This window comes from Micrasema longulum, unplaced genomic scaffold, assembly GCF_059751315.1.
Source record: "Micrasema longulum isolate JH-2025_06_02 unplaced genomic scaffold, ASM5975131v1 h1tg000191l, whole genome shotgun sequence".
Classification (NCBI taxonomy): Eukaryota; Metazoa; Arthropoda; class Insecta; order Trichoptera; family Brachycentridae; genus Micrasema; species Micrasema longulum.
Genome location: NW_028277396.1, coordinates 493,138 through 509,890, shown reverse-complemented (window position 1 = coordinate 509,890; position 16,753 = coordinate 493,138). Strand labels below are relative to the sequence as shown.

Genomic DNA, 16,753 nt, shown 5'->3' with positions numbered 1-16,753 from the left:
TGGGAGTAATCCTCGAATCTCTGATTCGGAGTCTAATAAGTATACTCGTACATATTTAATACCAGGGAATCTAAAAAAAACTAGAGACTTAGAAAATGAATTCGGAGGGTCCTCTGGTTAGGATAGTCTCCATCAACATAGCTCAGCCTGTTCTAAGATGAAGATTTTGTTATGTTTTGAAGTATAAGTAATTCTATACTAATATAACAATAAAATAAAAAAAACAATAAAAAACTTTAACTACTAAATGATAAATGCATAGCTAATCAAATGTAAGAATTGAAAAATCATTATTATTCAAATATAAACCATTGCAATATTAATTAATTTATTTTATAATATTATTACCGTATAGTTTGATTGATCCATCTGTATCGCCGAGCGAGTTCTTAGAAATGCATTTGTACATTCCCAAATCATTTTGACTAACTTCACTTATTTCTAATTTCATAATTAATTTGTATCCATTTTCCACAACTGACGTTTGATATTTATCACCTGAAAAATAAATTTAAAAAACATGTTAATATTTTCGCGTTTAATTTATTTATTTGATACAGACAATAGGAATAAATTATCTACTAAACATAACTCAGTCAGTTTATTTAGAATATAAGTTAATTATGTTGTATTGCCAAGAGAGGAAATTCAGTGTTAGGGGAAATGAAAAATATTTTTCTACACGCGGTAAAAATTAGAGTATTAAACTGTAATCCTGAACAGCTAAGATTCTTTAAAATATATATTTTTTTTAATTGAAAATTAGCTAATTAAATGACGTCACAAGTTCTTCTAAATCGAAGAATTCTGATAGATATCCTGCCCGGAGGAATTAAAGAAATACAAAACTTTAAAAAATCGTAGCGATGATAACATTAAAAAAAAACGATTGTTCTTGCTTAGTATGATAGTCAATTAACAAATAAAAAAAAATATAAAAAAACACTGAACTTCCTTATTTTAGAATTGAGTACATTTTCTAAGAACAAAAAAATGAATATAAAAGGGAATGAAAAAATTCACACTTCACGAACATATTTATATACGATGTATTATAAACGCTTAAATTTTTTTTTATTTATTTATTAACAGGCAATTGCAATAAACAGAATACCATGAGGTCGACTAATCTCCAGTCATTATCGTTTGAGTATTCAAATAATTATTTGTATTGTAAATAGGTACATTTTTAGCAAATGTGACTTTTTTATAATTTGGTATTCGGCATTCGGTTGAATAGTACGCAGTATTTGGCTGAATACCGAATATTAAAAAAAAAATGCCGAATGAGCCAAATACCAAATAGTAGTCGAATATTTGTGGCATCTCTAATCTCAAGTACATATTGTTTTATTTTTAAAAAAGCATTAGTAGTCCTAGATACGCTATTTTAAAATGCGATTTTATTATGAAAATGAGCATTTTTAATTTTACATTGAACGTCAAACACAAAATCTTATTTCATGAACGTTTTGGTTAATGTGATTTCTGTAGTAAATCCTTTAAGGTACAGGTTTATAATATAAATGTAAATAATACAAAACTATATATTCTCTTTATATTAAGCAGGTGCCTTTATATTAATGAGTTTATCAAATTGTCCAAGAGGTTTGAAAACATAAAAACGTTATATTTATCTTAAAACTTCCCACTGAGACAAATAACATTTTTGTGAAGGGAATATAGAAGTCTTGGCATTTACAGAGCTTATGAAATGTCATTGGCTAGGTTTGAGTGGACCAACCAATGACAGGTCATAAGCCCCGTAGATGCCTAGACTTCTATATTTCCTTCTTAAAAGCATTCTGCATCATCATCCTAATCATTCCCTTTCTGAACCCAGTGGTGCATAGGGCACTGCATTGGTAAACGAATCGCAGTGTATCTTAATCATATCAGGGACTATGAAATATTTTAGAGTTAAAACAGTAGATTAAATAAATATTTCATGTCAACCATGCCGGGAATCAAACCCGAGACCTCTTGCATGGTAGGCAAACGCGCTGACCACTTCACCGCGAGGCCGTCAAGTTGTTACTACCGACCTTCCTTATCTCTGTTGTAATATTTTAATATAAACAACTCTCTAGAGGGTTGTATCCAGTTCTTGTCTACATAAATTTGGACAAACTCAAAACGTTGCTGTTAAAACTTCCCCTTTTGACATCCATTCTTTCTACCAACTACCCTTCATATGTTAAAATAATCATTATAATTAATAAACTTAAACTTTATTCATTTTATAATCCATATAAAATAAATCGTAGTTGTTTCTTATCTCGTGTTCTAATAAAATTAAAAAAATCTTATTTCTTGCCATGTAAAATTAAAACTTTTTTACTGAGAGGATAAAAAAAGTCATTTCATCCTTACTATTAGCTATAACGTCTCCCTTTTCTCTGGACCAATAGTTGATGGACTTAGGCGAAGCTTCAGAATGACACTCTAGGGACACGGAGTGACCATAGATGGCTCCAACCAGTTGGTTTTGGATCCAAATCATTGGAGGAACTGAAATCATTGAAAAACATCAAAAAGTCTTATTAAAATCAATATTTCTTTTGGATGCCTCATGTACTTTCATCAAATAAATTATTTCATTATCAACGGACACATTCCAATTTATATACATGGACGCGAAATATATTTAAAAAAGAAAAGAAATTACAACAATAAACAAATAGCAAAGACATGTGTGTATACTTGTATAAGTCTAATCACAATAGGCAATGGTGGATATACGTAATAAAGCTCTTTAGAATAACTTTAATTTTACTTTTGACTTTTATAAGGGCCAGTTACATCTGTTGGGATATAATCCGTTGGAAGATTATCCCGACCTGAGATTAGTTGATTACAGTTATTTAGATTGAGGAAGTTTGGTGTTACGAGAAAATGGATATGAAAATTGTTTTCAAACACGTGATAAAAATTAAAGCATTAAGCAAATGGCGAAGTTTCTTGAAAGCATATGAATAAAATGGTTTTAACAAAAACGAAATACTATGAAACGTCACAGGATGTGGTGAACAATAAGCAATGCATTAAAGCGTTTTCATGTGTTGTGATTGTTTCTGGTTTTCGGGTAGCCATGTTTTTCAACGTATAGCGTATTTTAACAGGTATGAGGGTTTCCTTTCAAACGTCAGGAAAACTGACCGACTTGAACTTGTGATGTCACGGGCGGAGTAATTTCAAATTACAATGACGAAAACTAAGCGATGATAATACGTTACATTAAAAAAAACTTCTGAACTTCCTCATTATATAGGTCAATATTATTAAATGATACCCGATTAAGATTTTATAGAAGAGTTTTTTTTTAAACTTACTTTTCAATTAAGTCATTTACAATGTATGATAAAGACCTTTAGAAGTTAAATGGCATGTATGCGTAGAGAGCTGTCAGCGCAGAAACTAGAGTAATCTGTCATTTTATAATGTTTAACAGCACCCTCTGTTGACCGGTCTTGGATTTCGTATTTCACATCAAGAAAGGTAAGTGAAATTAACAACAACGGATAATTTTGTCTTATTTTTTTCACACAACCTATTTTGGCAATTTTGAAGAAAACTCAATAATTTTTTAACGGTAAACCTTTTTTACATAACATTTATGCAACTTGCCTTAAGATGTCTTTGGTTTGATTCTCCTTGTCTAAAACTACTCGATGTCTACCTCTTAGTCCTGAAATCAATCCTTGCAATCGGAAATCCCGATAACTAAGGTTTTACTGCATATATTCCAATTAATTAATTTACCGAAATAACCAAATATTTAAGGCTTTATTTATATTGGGACAAAATATCAAACCAAGGGCTCTTGAGCAATAGTTCCAACATTATTAAGGTATAATACTCTCCAATAGCAAGAGTATTTATTTGCATCTTAAATATAGTTTCGCTGATGTAAAAGATGTCGATTTCTAAAGTGATAATGTTCAGCTGCCTGACTGCTCTTCCAAATGGCATAACCAGAGGCAGGTTGGTCCTGGAAGCTGGGAGATAAAATAGTCCGTGCTGACGCTCTTGGAGATAATCATCAGAAACATACAAATTTATACTCTCTAAAATGGCTGATAAAACCTCTTATCAGTCAGAAAAGATGTGTCAGTGTGAACCATTCCTTAAATTTTGCAAACTGTTGATCCCGAGCATGCCCAAGAGGAATTCAGTGGGATATTCATCGGTAACTACTACCGTACTCCCTCAGAATTTTTTTCTAAACCCTCTCCAACATGAGGGAATACCTCGCTTCGTGTGGACTTTATATCACCGAGGCACTCTCAAGCCTCGTCCGAACCAACGAGTTGTAAGGAGTGTACGGAATCCTTGAAAACCCTGCCAGTTCAGAGAATTAAACCCAACATCTTCAGTGCAAGGTCACGTGTTCTCTCGATGTGAGCACGAAAAGTCAATCTGCTTTCATAGATGACCTCAAGGTCTTTAATTGTCGAAAGACGCTTGAGTTAGCGGTCATCCATTGTGTATCTGTGATATACAGTGCGCAATACTCTTGTGAGATAAAATTACGCATTTTAATATATATTTTTGATAGTATATATCAATATAATAATTATAAATATTATTTGACCGCGTTTAGTGACAGTAAAAGGGAAAATCACACTTAATAAATAATAATTTGCTCAAACGGTTATAAGCGAATATACAAATTTACAATTTCATGCCGCCATAACGTTAACATTTAAAACGACCAAAAACGTGTCTGGTAAGTATTACAATTCCAGCTTTGTTGTTCCGGAAATAAAATTAAGAAATACTCTGATACCGTTATAATTGCCGGGAAATTAATTATTATTTACGAGGATAACACAATTGCGGGTATTTCGATTAATTCTAGCTTTACCTTATATCTGTTAATTTTCCAAAGGGTTTTATGAATATTGTGGTCGGCCCTTTAACGACCGCAAAATAAAACAATCCACACTAATGTTTTGAATAAGACCTACAATTTTGTTGCCAACGGCAAACATGTTGTCTCTTTTAGAATTTCGAATTTCAAACTTTCTACAGCGTGATTTTTTCGCAGCAGCATTCAAAAAAGAGAAATGTAACATTTGGCTCGTTAGATTTTCACAAAAACTTTGCCAGAAATAAATGCATTGAAATGTGAAGAGTTTTGAGAATGTACGAACGAAATAAATATCAAATGTGAAATATGTAACACTCGATAATATTATGATAATAATATAAATGAATTATTTACTCAATGTAAATATCCTGATGAAATTTTTATGACAGGGGTGGGCATATATGTACATGGGGTCAACGAGAGTCACATTCTGGATTTAAATATACACCTACATTGTATAAAGAACCACACAATTGTCACGTTTGTACGTAGTGTTAAGAGGATTTGCGGTGGAAGAGCAATTTGATGAATAAGCATTTGAATATATTACGTAGGTTTTTTGTCAATCTCTCACATATGCCTCCCCAAACACTGCGTGAAAATATCAAATGCACGTCGCACTGATTATGCCTAGCTAAAATCAACGAAATCGAGGTTTCGCAGTTCCGTTTTTTGCACCCTAAAACTGAACCGATTTTTAGTATTTTCAATGAAATAATGAGGATGAAATTTTCTGTATGCAGGTTTTTTTTTTTTTTTTTAAGTCATCATTATTGTACGTACGAAGACGGCAGACAAAACTAAGAATTGTGAATGATTCTGGCTGATATAAATGACAATAATTTTATTTAAAAAATATACATAGGTTTACAAAAATAAGAAAGAAAACAATGTTTATGTTTTTGTTGAAATTTATTTAGTAAAAATAAAATATGTCTACCTTTAGGAAAGGTAAGGTGGATTCCTCTGGGTGATTATAGAAACATTACCGATAAGTACCTATTTATTTTTCGCAAAAATGGTGTAGGTATGTTATTATTTAAAAAAATATACTTTTAACTTTAAGAAAAAAAACTCACTACAATACAAGTATAATACGGAAAAAAAGTATCTCTATTTTTTAGTGGAGTCATCACTGAAAAAAACAGTAATTTTGCTTACGAACAACCTAGGAGTAAAAGAGAAAGAAACAATTTTGTGTATTCAGCGATAAAGCTTAACAATTTACATACTTTCAAAAGACATAAAATATATACATAACATTAACATACTTAAAAAACCACTTTAAAAAAGTGTCTTTACAGTCCATGTGTCGAGTGATATGTGATGTTATTTTATCTACTTTAAATATTGCCATAATATCTATACCTTAGAGGATAAAACTTGGGAGTCCACTTTTTACCGTTATGACATTTTAAATGCAGAAATTATAGTAATAAACTATTTCGTACGTGTATAAAACACCGAAGTTGTCATATAAATACATTTTTAAGTTGAAATAAAAATCTGAAGTCCACTCTGTTTTAATGGCAAAAACACTAGTAGTCCCAGATACGCAATTCTAATGTGTCCTATTATTATTGAAACAATCGTTATTTTACATTGGAAATTCTGTATAAATTGAAATTATTCCGAAAATCGTATAATCACAAAATCTTCTATCCTGGAGATTTCGTTCAACGTGACTCCCGTAATTTATCCTTTAAGGTAAATATACATATATTAAATCCCCTCGTACCTGCACTTTTGCTGATTATAAATATTTTGTGGCAATAAAATAAGTTATTTTATGTAACAATTTAATATGTAAAGTAAAACGATGCGTTTTTTCAAAAAACAATAAATTTATACCTTAAAAAAGTCAAAAATTATTTTGTGAAATTTCATTGTATATATATGGAATAGAACTTAACTGGAAAATGCCAGTAATTCATAAAAACGGTTTTTGTTACTTGGTAAATTTTTCCTTGGCGGGGATGATTTATGTAATTTTTTATTATGATTATTTATACTTACAGTTGACATTGAGGGTGACCCTTTTGCTCACGGAAGGAGGTACACCATTGGAGGCTATACAGAGATACGCCCCTGCGTGAAGACGACTCGCCTTGTTGATAGTAAGCTGACCCCCATCAAACCACAGTGCTAAAAAAGATAAATATTATTATTAATAAAAGCTCGTCTTCTAGAAATAATACATAAGATAGAGGGAAAAAAACTTTAAATAGTTGCTTTAGATAACTTTATTTTGTGCAACCATTTTGCTCGCTTTTACAAAATGACTTTAATTTAATGTGAATTAATTTAGCATAAGTTAACTCAACCGGCCGGTTTACAATCTTGAAAGTTACTGTCTAATTTTACAAATTACAAAAAAAAGGTTTTAAAATTATTGTATGATTGTATTATATAAGGACGTTCATGGTTATTTTTCCAATAGACGCAAAATTATCGGTCTTTGGAGTTTAAACAATTATATTTTAAACACGTATATCCATATATATGTGCAAAAACAATGTATATACAATATTATGAAAACATTTTGAGAAGAAGAGTTTTTAAGAAAAAACTAAAATTGAAATCATCAAAATTTTGGGTTTATTTGTGTTTTTGTAGACCATTTTCACCCTCTAGGGAGTTATTAAAATAAACCTATTACAACAGAGATGAAAAACATTTTAGATAAAAAAATACGGTTGTCTAAGAATTCGAAGGGCTTCTGATCCAATTAAACCAATTGGTCCAAGAAGAAGTACACAAATAAAACAATGTTAGTTTATTAGTTAAACGTATGTTAAATGCATATTTATAAGATTAGGAAATATATTATGACACAACAGTTTAAAAATTGCATATCACTCAATTGTATAATCTTTATAACAATATGGTGTTGTTGGATAGGGTGTGCATATGCCAATAAATTAAACCCTCTTAAAACTGTACTAAAATTAATTCAACATTGAAAATCTGTACAAACTATTTAAAGTTCAAACAGTAGATACTATTTACCAAATAAATTATATTATAGAAACATATTACAACAGAGATGAAGAACATTTAAGAAAAGGTAATGAGAATTTAATAGATACATATTAAATCAAAAACAAAAACGCAAACTTATAAATAAGTATGTATATTCGACTCCTACAGTAAATAAAGCATATTCACCTGTAAAATTTGACAAAATAATGATATCAAATTACCACTCGTGTAAGGAAAAAACGACTTGATTTATTGGGTCTACGTGTAGTATTTAGTGAACATGATAAAAATAAAAAAGGAATCAATTCATCAGTTACGTAAACCTCGACGAAGAAGTTTGTTTGCTTTGAAACCGGTCGGCGGAAAATAAAAATGAGTGGTTAAAAACAAAGTTGTTTTATTTATTTAATTTAATACAAACATTAGTATTTATGAAAAATAATAAAATACTCTCGAATAGTCGTTAAAACAAGGAGTAAAATTTTATAGTTTCACTAGTAGCTTTTCAATACACGAGGTTGGTTGAGTTTTCCGATTCAGATTACCAAACCGTTCTCGTTTTGTGGAATTGTAGCTTTATTTTTAAGGGTGGGTGAGGACAGAAGAGAAAATACACCCGCAGATACTATCCAATTGATGGTTTCTGGAACAAGTTTAAGACCTCTAAATGTTTTATCACTCAGAGCATGGGAAACAGAATACTTGTAAGAGTTCGTATGTAGAATATACTTGAAGCTCCCCACTGCATCGGAAGATTGTGTGGAATTTGATTGTTGGAAGTGTTATAAAATTTATTGCAAATATTCATTAAACAGGATTTATTTTTATGTAAATTTTCAATGTACCCAATGTCTAGAACGTGCAGATTAGTCAACTTTTCACTCTATTCGAAGATTGGCATTGTTTAGCACAAAGTTTTTTGTAGAACATGTTTTAAAAATAAAGACCCTTATTTTACATTGTCTTTATTAAACCCGCTTATTAAATTTGTGTATATTTTTCTACATGTAATTGTTAAATGTAATCAATTGGTTTAAGCCATTGATTTAAAAAAAGACTGGAGCTTTTTTTTTATCTCAATTTTATCTGCATGTTGGAAAATGGTAAATTCAATAGTTTAAAATGTTCAACGAAATGTTAAAGGCAAGAGGCAACGAAAGGTCTATTATCGATTATCTAGTCATCGACTCTAGATTAAATGCATTATTGACAGAATCAAGAAAGGGGTGCAGCGTTGGTTTGGACATGTAGAGCGAATGCACAGCGAAAGAACGGCTAAAAGGATCTACGATGCAAATGTTGATGGATGCAGAAAACGAGGAAGACCGAGAAAGACATGGCACGATCAAGTCCATCAAATACTTGAAGATGGACATGTCAAAAGTAGGAATAATCGGCGTGCGTGCATGAAAAGATGTATGAATGTATGGGAAGTGAGGTCTGTATGCCAAGATAGAGTGTTATGGCGTTCTATCCTCTCTGCCTACCCCTACGGGGAAACGGCGTGATGGTTTGTTGTTGTTGTTGTTGTTGTTGAAATGTTCACTATTCGTATAACACTTTGGTAGATAACAATGTATGAAAAATTATGCCATTCAAATATGTACAATTGAATGTAGTTATGCAGAAAGCAGCAAGTCCACAATTTTGAAAAATTGAGATATTAACGTTATTGGGTGCAGTAAGGTCAATTCTATGTTCTGCTTAAAACAACCAGTCCGCTTTCACATAAAAAACGTATTAATCACCTTTTGAAAATGGTGTCGATCACAAAAACGACATTTCTAAATTTGCAGAAAAAACCCACAGCACTATGAAAATCTTACGGTACTTAAAAACGTCATTAAAACTGATCAAATACATAATTGGATTCTTGTTTGTAATATTTAAAAAAAACGAATTTATCCATTGTTTATCATTTGTTAATGTCAAAAACATTCCAACAGTTGTGTAAATTTGATTATTCACTCTTTTCACAAAGGTGCTGTTATCTCGGATTCACTTTTCTATGGCTGGTTGCTTTCTGCATAGCTACGTTAAATTATTCTGATCAACAGTATTAAGAGTTTGTCCAAATGTTTGTAGACAAACATTGGATTTCACTCCCTAGAGAAGTATAAATATATGATTTTTTTTTTCGGGGCCACCCGACCGTCGACGTCACTCGCGTGCGAGTGAGTAAAACACAACTGATTAAAAACCGACGTGTCTAATATCCAATTAAATAATTACCGTGATAAATATTTTGATTTGAAATTAAATTTTACTATAAAACATTCTGACTTTATTTCATACTGATATTATATGAGATGAATAAGTCACTCAGATAGCAACCTAATATTAAAATTCCCAAATTTCACTATTTAAAATAAATTTGTCTTAAAAGGTGTAAAAAATTATAAAAATCTCCCCAATGAACTTAAAACTATTAAAAATAATATATCAATGAATAAATTTAAAGTTAATCCAAAGAAAAATTTTGAACTCGTGTAAAAACAACATTAAATTTTAATTAGTACGAATGTATTATTGTTTTATATTTTTTCTTTATAAATCCTATGGTTTTTTTTCTCATGTACTCGTTTTTTTAAAATCATATTAACTCTTATAAATAAAAAACTACAACAGTGTAAGTCACTCTCCAAGCACAAGAGTAAGTCTCGTTTTTGAAGAGTTACAGTGATAACATTTACTAAATGTATAAAAGTAGAAATGTTTTAAAAAAACATGTACCTTTTGTGAAATTTATAAAAAAAAAATATCTAAAAAATGGACTGATGAAGATTTTTATATTATATTTCATGCGAAGGTTATTCTATGTTATTATATATAATAAGGGAAAAAAGCTTAACTGAAAATGGTTTAAAAATTAAAATCAAAGTAAAACAGTTGTGTTAAATCAAGTATCTAGTTGGTATTTAAATAAATGGAAATAGTATGAACATGAAAAAACTAAATGAAAGTAATTAAAAAGTAAGAATTAACATAAATAAGAATTAAAGACATGTGCAAATGCAAAAAAAAAAAATTTGAAAAGGAAAAATTTATATATACTTACATTCTTTAAAGAATAAAAAAAAACATATGAGAAGCAACCATAAAAAAAACAAAAGAAAATAAATTTAAGTTAATTTTAAAAAACGTCTTCAAATAATAACATGAAAGCAGCAAGATATTATTTTTAAAAGCAGTTATAAAAGTCATTAAAAGTAGTTAAAAAATATAAAAACATGCAGAGTGCAGCAGAAAAAAAAAGAAAAAATATCGGTATTTCAAGTAATCTTTCAAATTTTAAAAAGCATTTAAGTATGTAGGTACCTAAAATAATGGTAGTTTCAGCGTTTTTACAAAAAATATTGCGCGAAGAACAAAAATGATTAAATAGTTACACGTCATATTTTAGTCAATATGTGGCTATACAATGTAAACATACATACACTGGTAAAAGAAAACAAAACATAAATGGAAGATTTAAGAGTCTAGCCTAAGTTAGGATTATCAGGATATTTTTACGTCCTTGCTATATCAGGGATAACCATAAACAAGAAATAAATAGGGAAATATTTCATATTTAGGATAAGGGGGAATGTTTACCAACATCGGGTTTCTGACTTTATTTTTGTAGGGAGCATCTAATCACTTATTTAATATAACGTCCTTTCGTTCGAGAAACGTCTTTGATTATACTGAAAACGTATTTCATTTCGTGCACTAATCTATACCATATTTTTACTCCACAAGTGTTGTGCTCAGTGGATGTTGTGAGTGTACTAAAACTAATATAAACTTTATTAAAGTCATAAAACGCTGTGTTTGTACCAATTTCCCTCATGAAGCCGATTTCACAGGGGGCAGTAAAGATACATATAGGTGTTTTTGCAATACAAACACGAATTTATTTGTTACTAAAAATCTCAAAGTTTCATTATTGTTTTTTAAATTGTTATTTTTGTTGAACCAAAATATAAAACAAAATTTTGAAGACGTTGATTGGGGCAGCATATCAGGTCAGGAACCTTTAACTTATGTTCAGATATAATAAAGGCATAATATTTTCCAATAGCAAGAGTATTTGCATCTTAAATGTAGTTTCATTGATGTGAAAGATGTCGACCTCCAAAGTGATCATGTTCAGCTACCTAAGTGATCTTTCTATCGGCTCGACTAGAAGCAGGTTGGTTTTAGAATACGGGAGGTAGAACATTATGTGCTGATGCTATCAGGAGATCCATCCGGAATATAAAAAATGATATATCCCATAGTGGCCGAGTTCTCGATATAAACTCTTAGGGGGTCCGATTTCAGTCTTGGCCACTTTTCCTTATAAATCTTGCGCTATATACAAAACGGTGAATGTTATATAGCTTCTAGTTTCCAGATTCATGAGTTGTTTGTTTGTTTCCATAAACTATGGACTTAATGTAGTTCTATGGTAAATAATCAAATGGCGTCAAATTGCAGGATCATGGAGACCAATTTATGGAAATTACGTTGTCCCCAAACAAAAAAATGCTTTTTATTATTCAAGAATTACTTGCATAAGCAACACGATTAGTTTTATATAAAACGAACTGAGGGATCAAATTATTACAAACTTCAACATAATAAATTTGTAATTATATTCAAAGATAACCTGAAGGATTCTGTGAACGGAAGCCACATAACTAATTCTATGGATTTGCTCAATCACTATCTGATTTACCAATTTGAGTTTCCATTGTTCTATCAAGAGTGAACCAAACTTTGAACGCAAATAGATGATCAGATAAATGTTCACGTTATACCTAAAGTTTAATTTCTGCTTTATGGTCACTTGCTTGTAAGTATGTACATATCTAATTAATATAACACATAGAAGTTGAGTCAAATAAAGTTTAAAAACAAATTCACATTTGTTGCATCTTTGTCAAAGCAAACAGTAAGTGTTGAATGAAAAAAAAACAAAATAACTTATTTTCCCATTTTGACGAAAACGCAAGAATGATGAACTTAAAACTTTAACTTGACTTTTACTGTGCAACTGGCTCTAAGTTGTGAATATCAATTACTATAAACATCAAACTAATGGTTGGTCACGTTGGCTCTTTATAGTTGGTCACGAATACACAGCACCTTTCATTAAAAAACTTTCACAATCTCTGCTACCATTAATTTTTTGCCAACATAACTTATAAGGTCCCTGATTTATTATTCTGCTTCAGCTTCTTGTAATTATTTAGACTTTAGTGTTCAAAGTGAAATTTTTAAAAAAATATCTGAATAATAAAACAAAGAAATATTTGTTTTAAATATGAATATTATACGTCATATGCACATACAATGGATTTCGGACTCAAATGACCGATTGTTGTCATTGAAAAACATTAAAAAAAACATCGGCAAAAAGAGGGGTCTATCTCATTTAAGTAAAAATCTGTCAATAAAAAAAAAAAAAACAAATCATTTAAATGATAGCTTTAACACTTTTTTGAGGAATCTTTAGATTTTAGTAAACCTTGGTAATTAAAAACCAAATGCATACCTGGTATGTGTTCTCGAGACAATTTATCCAATCTTAGCAATTTAGCGCTAGGCTGAACGTCTTCAACAAAAAATAACGAAGACAAGACATAACAAAGTAACAAAAACAAAACTTATAGCAAAGTAACGAAAACGAAACAAGGAAAGCAGAGTTCGGCAAACAAACAATACGTATTGTTACTAGCACAGCGACGGTCGACTTAATATTGAAATGGAAGACTGCCACAAACAGTGAGATGTGGCATCTCGACAGCAAAATGACGTCTCCAAAGTGGTGGTGGTGACTCTCTGCACCGACTAGAGTAGTTCAAAGCACAGCGCATGTCCATGGAGTCGTATTTTTTGTAATTAATGAAAGATAGATAAAATACATTAAAAAAAACCCCAAGACAGCCACTACGATGCAAATTTGCAATAGACAATAAAATAATAGAGCAAGTAATGCACTTAAAGTACTTTATATCCAGCAGCAAAGAGCTCTACGAAGAAGTAATAGAACAAACGAAGAAAGCCACCGTTGAGCCTGAATGCTTAAGAAATTATGTATAGAGTATCGAACGTATGCCAAAGGAGAGGAATGTGCGAGTTTATAAAACCAGCATTAGACCTATCATGACACACGGCATTGAAACAAGGGCCGATACCGCTAGAACAAAAAGGCTCCTAAGAATTAGTGAGACGAAAACTTTCCGACCCATTGCGGGAACGACAATACGAAACAGAGTAAGAAACTCCAAAATAAAGAGGGTCTACGACGTCGAAGATGTTGTGCGATGGGGAAGATCAAGAAGACGTTTTTGAGGAGAACACGTGGAGAGAAAAGATTTGAAGAGAATGGTAAATATAGTAGCAGGTGCAATACCAGACCACCAAAAAGATGGCGGGACAGTTGGACATAAAAATTAATATACATTTTAATATTTTTTCGATGATTTTTATTTACAATGTAAAATTTTTTTTTTACTGTTATTATTTTCAAGTAATTGACTTTTTTGAAAACCATTCTAACATTTATCGTCAGTGATACTGCTATACCGCGTTACTATCAATTGATTTTTTTGTCATAAGAATCTAAAAAGCCTTTTGCTAATATATTACTTACGATTTTAATCAAGTAAAAACGCCACTTAAGTATGAGAAACCCTTTCATTATCTAGAGTAAAAATAGCATTAATTTATAACTAACGGTTCTTTGTCCGTATAAGTCCGTACTTATTCCCGTGAAACATTTTTGTTATAAAAATAGTGTTAGCGGTATTGCAGTATCACCGACGATATGTAAAGCATACCTAGTACCGTTAATGAAACGAAATATCTATTGCTCACGAAATAAAGAATTGTCTGAATTACACCGTCTGTAAAGAGGGTAAATTTTCTTCTTGGTGGAATTTTATTATTTTATTTTTACAAAACCGCGTTAATTAGAAACTTATCAAAGAACCCTCTTTGGCACTAAATTGACAAAACATTTGTAAGATTTTGATAAAAAACTTTTAAGATGTTTCTTACTAATTACTTTTTTAATGATAATTTTTCGTGCTTGTAAATGACAAATAATTAAGAAGAAAATTAATCCTAGGGATAAGTAATATCAAAATACTATTTATTATAAAGATAAAAATAATAATTTGATGGCCCGAGACACTTGTGTGGTATTTTATGTACTCAAACAGCTAATTTTTCATTAAATTTGTCAAAACTTTACTATTAAAACCAACGCGCATCCATCATTTCTCTGAATCAATAAATTAGTTAATGAATCGTTAGGATCATTAAGTCGTGCTGCTGCCGACCGTGCATCAATACTTCAATATAAGTTATATGAAGAAAAACGACTATTATGCGTTTCGAAATAACACGCTACAAAAATTAAATGAATTTTATTTTGAACATTAAGTTGACAATGCGTAATACTAAAATAATTAAAATGTTCGTCACTGAAATGCCTCTACATCGCTTTTTTATTTAATTGGCGTATAATTAAATTTTATAGGATAGTGAATATACGATTCTAAAGTATTTTGATGTCATTTTATTTATTACACGGTACTATGTGGAACGTATCCCATGTTTATAAAATTGGTTCCAGTCAAAAATATCTTAAACTGTGTGACTCGGTTTGGGTTACATTCTTTCATGTCATTGAAGTTTGTAGATTTCAATCGCCTTTCAAACATTTATGCTATTTTTTTTAGTTGTTGTGCCGTGTATTTATTATTCTTCTTACTGATGTTTTGGACAGCGTTACTACAGCGTTGTTACAGCGACACTACCACTTACCCAATAGCCGGTTCTTTAATTAACTTATTATTTAAGAGCCAGTTAATGGTTCTATTAGGAACTTTTTGTGTTTCAATTTAAGAACATTTTGTCATACATTCAATATTGCAGTCTTACTGAGATCGATTAAAAAATGGTCGATCGGTTGTTACTATGTTTGTTCATTTATACATGAGAATAGTGAAGCGGTTGCTAGTCACGTTCATAAAGTATCTTCTCTCGAGTTCAATGCAAATAAATCTTTTCCCTTCGAAGATGCATGGTAACCGCGTAGAGAACTTTAATTATTTAAACGAAAGCTGTCAGGAAGTCCCGAACGACGGAAACAGAATTCGAATATATTTATGTATACCAAATACTAAAAACTAACACCCAATACTACAAAATAAAGTTATTTCGAATGTACGAGTGATTGAAAAATCTAATTTTTCGATCCTTGAAACGAGTTATGCTACATGTAAGAAGTATTATATATTTACATTTCGAACCGAGTTATAGTCCCGTGGTAGTATTGTGGACTCACGAGTCAAAAGTCCGAGGCCCAAATCCCACTCTACCACAACTTGATTTCCACTTTTCCAACACAAGTTATTTTCGACTTTTATGAAATGGGCTGCAAATTCAAATATTTATGTTAATAAAAAGAACTAAAAAAAAAACACAATTAGATATATTTATACATTAAGGACGGAGATTCTGCCTTAAGTGAAACAACCAGGAACGACCCACTTCTGTCCATGCTTTTATGCAACGAATGAACTACTTAAAAAAAAAATATCTATTAAAAAAGAATATATGATAATTTAATAAAAAAATTTGAACCAAGCATAAACGAGTATAATAAATGCTTTTTGGCGGATTGATAACTATCAGCAATATATTCAATGAACTTAATGAGCGTTTGAACTAAAACATTAAAACTATATGAACGTTTTTTGTCGTTGACAATTTGTTATAAAATCCCATTTTTCTTCTTTAAATTCCTTTAATTTATCTTTTAGTTGTGTTTTATAATGTGTTTAAATTTTTGCAATATGAATGAAGTGATTTTATTCAATATTTAATGAACAATAACAAATCTATGGATCAAGACATTTG

General features: G+C 30.6%; 1 protein-coding gene across 1 annotated transcript in view; it reads right to left on the bottom strand.

The window, feature by feature from the left end:
• Window positions 1–16,753, bottom strand: part of LOC148283828 (lachesin-like) — a 275,848-nt gene that overhangs the window by 4,951 nt on the left and 254,144 nt on the right. The window contains exons 5-7 of the mRNA XM_088243137.1: window positions 6,890–7,018; window positions 2,374–2,511; window positions 349–498 (exon numbers count right to left, since the gene is read on the bottom strand). Of these exons, the coding sequence (XP_088099263.1) occupies window positions 349–498; window positions 2,374–2,511; window positions 6,890–7,018 (417 nt within the window). The remainder of the gene's footprint in view (window positions 1–348; window positions 499–2,373; window positions 2,512–6,889; window positions 7,019–16,753) is intronic.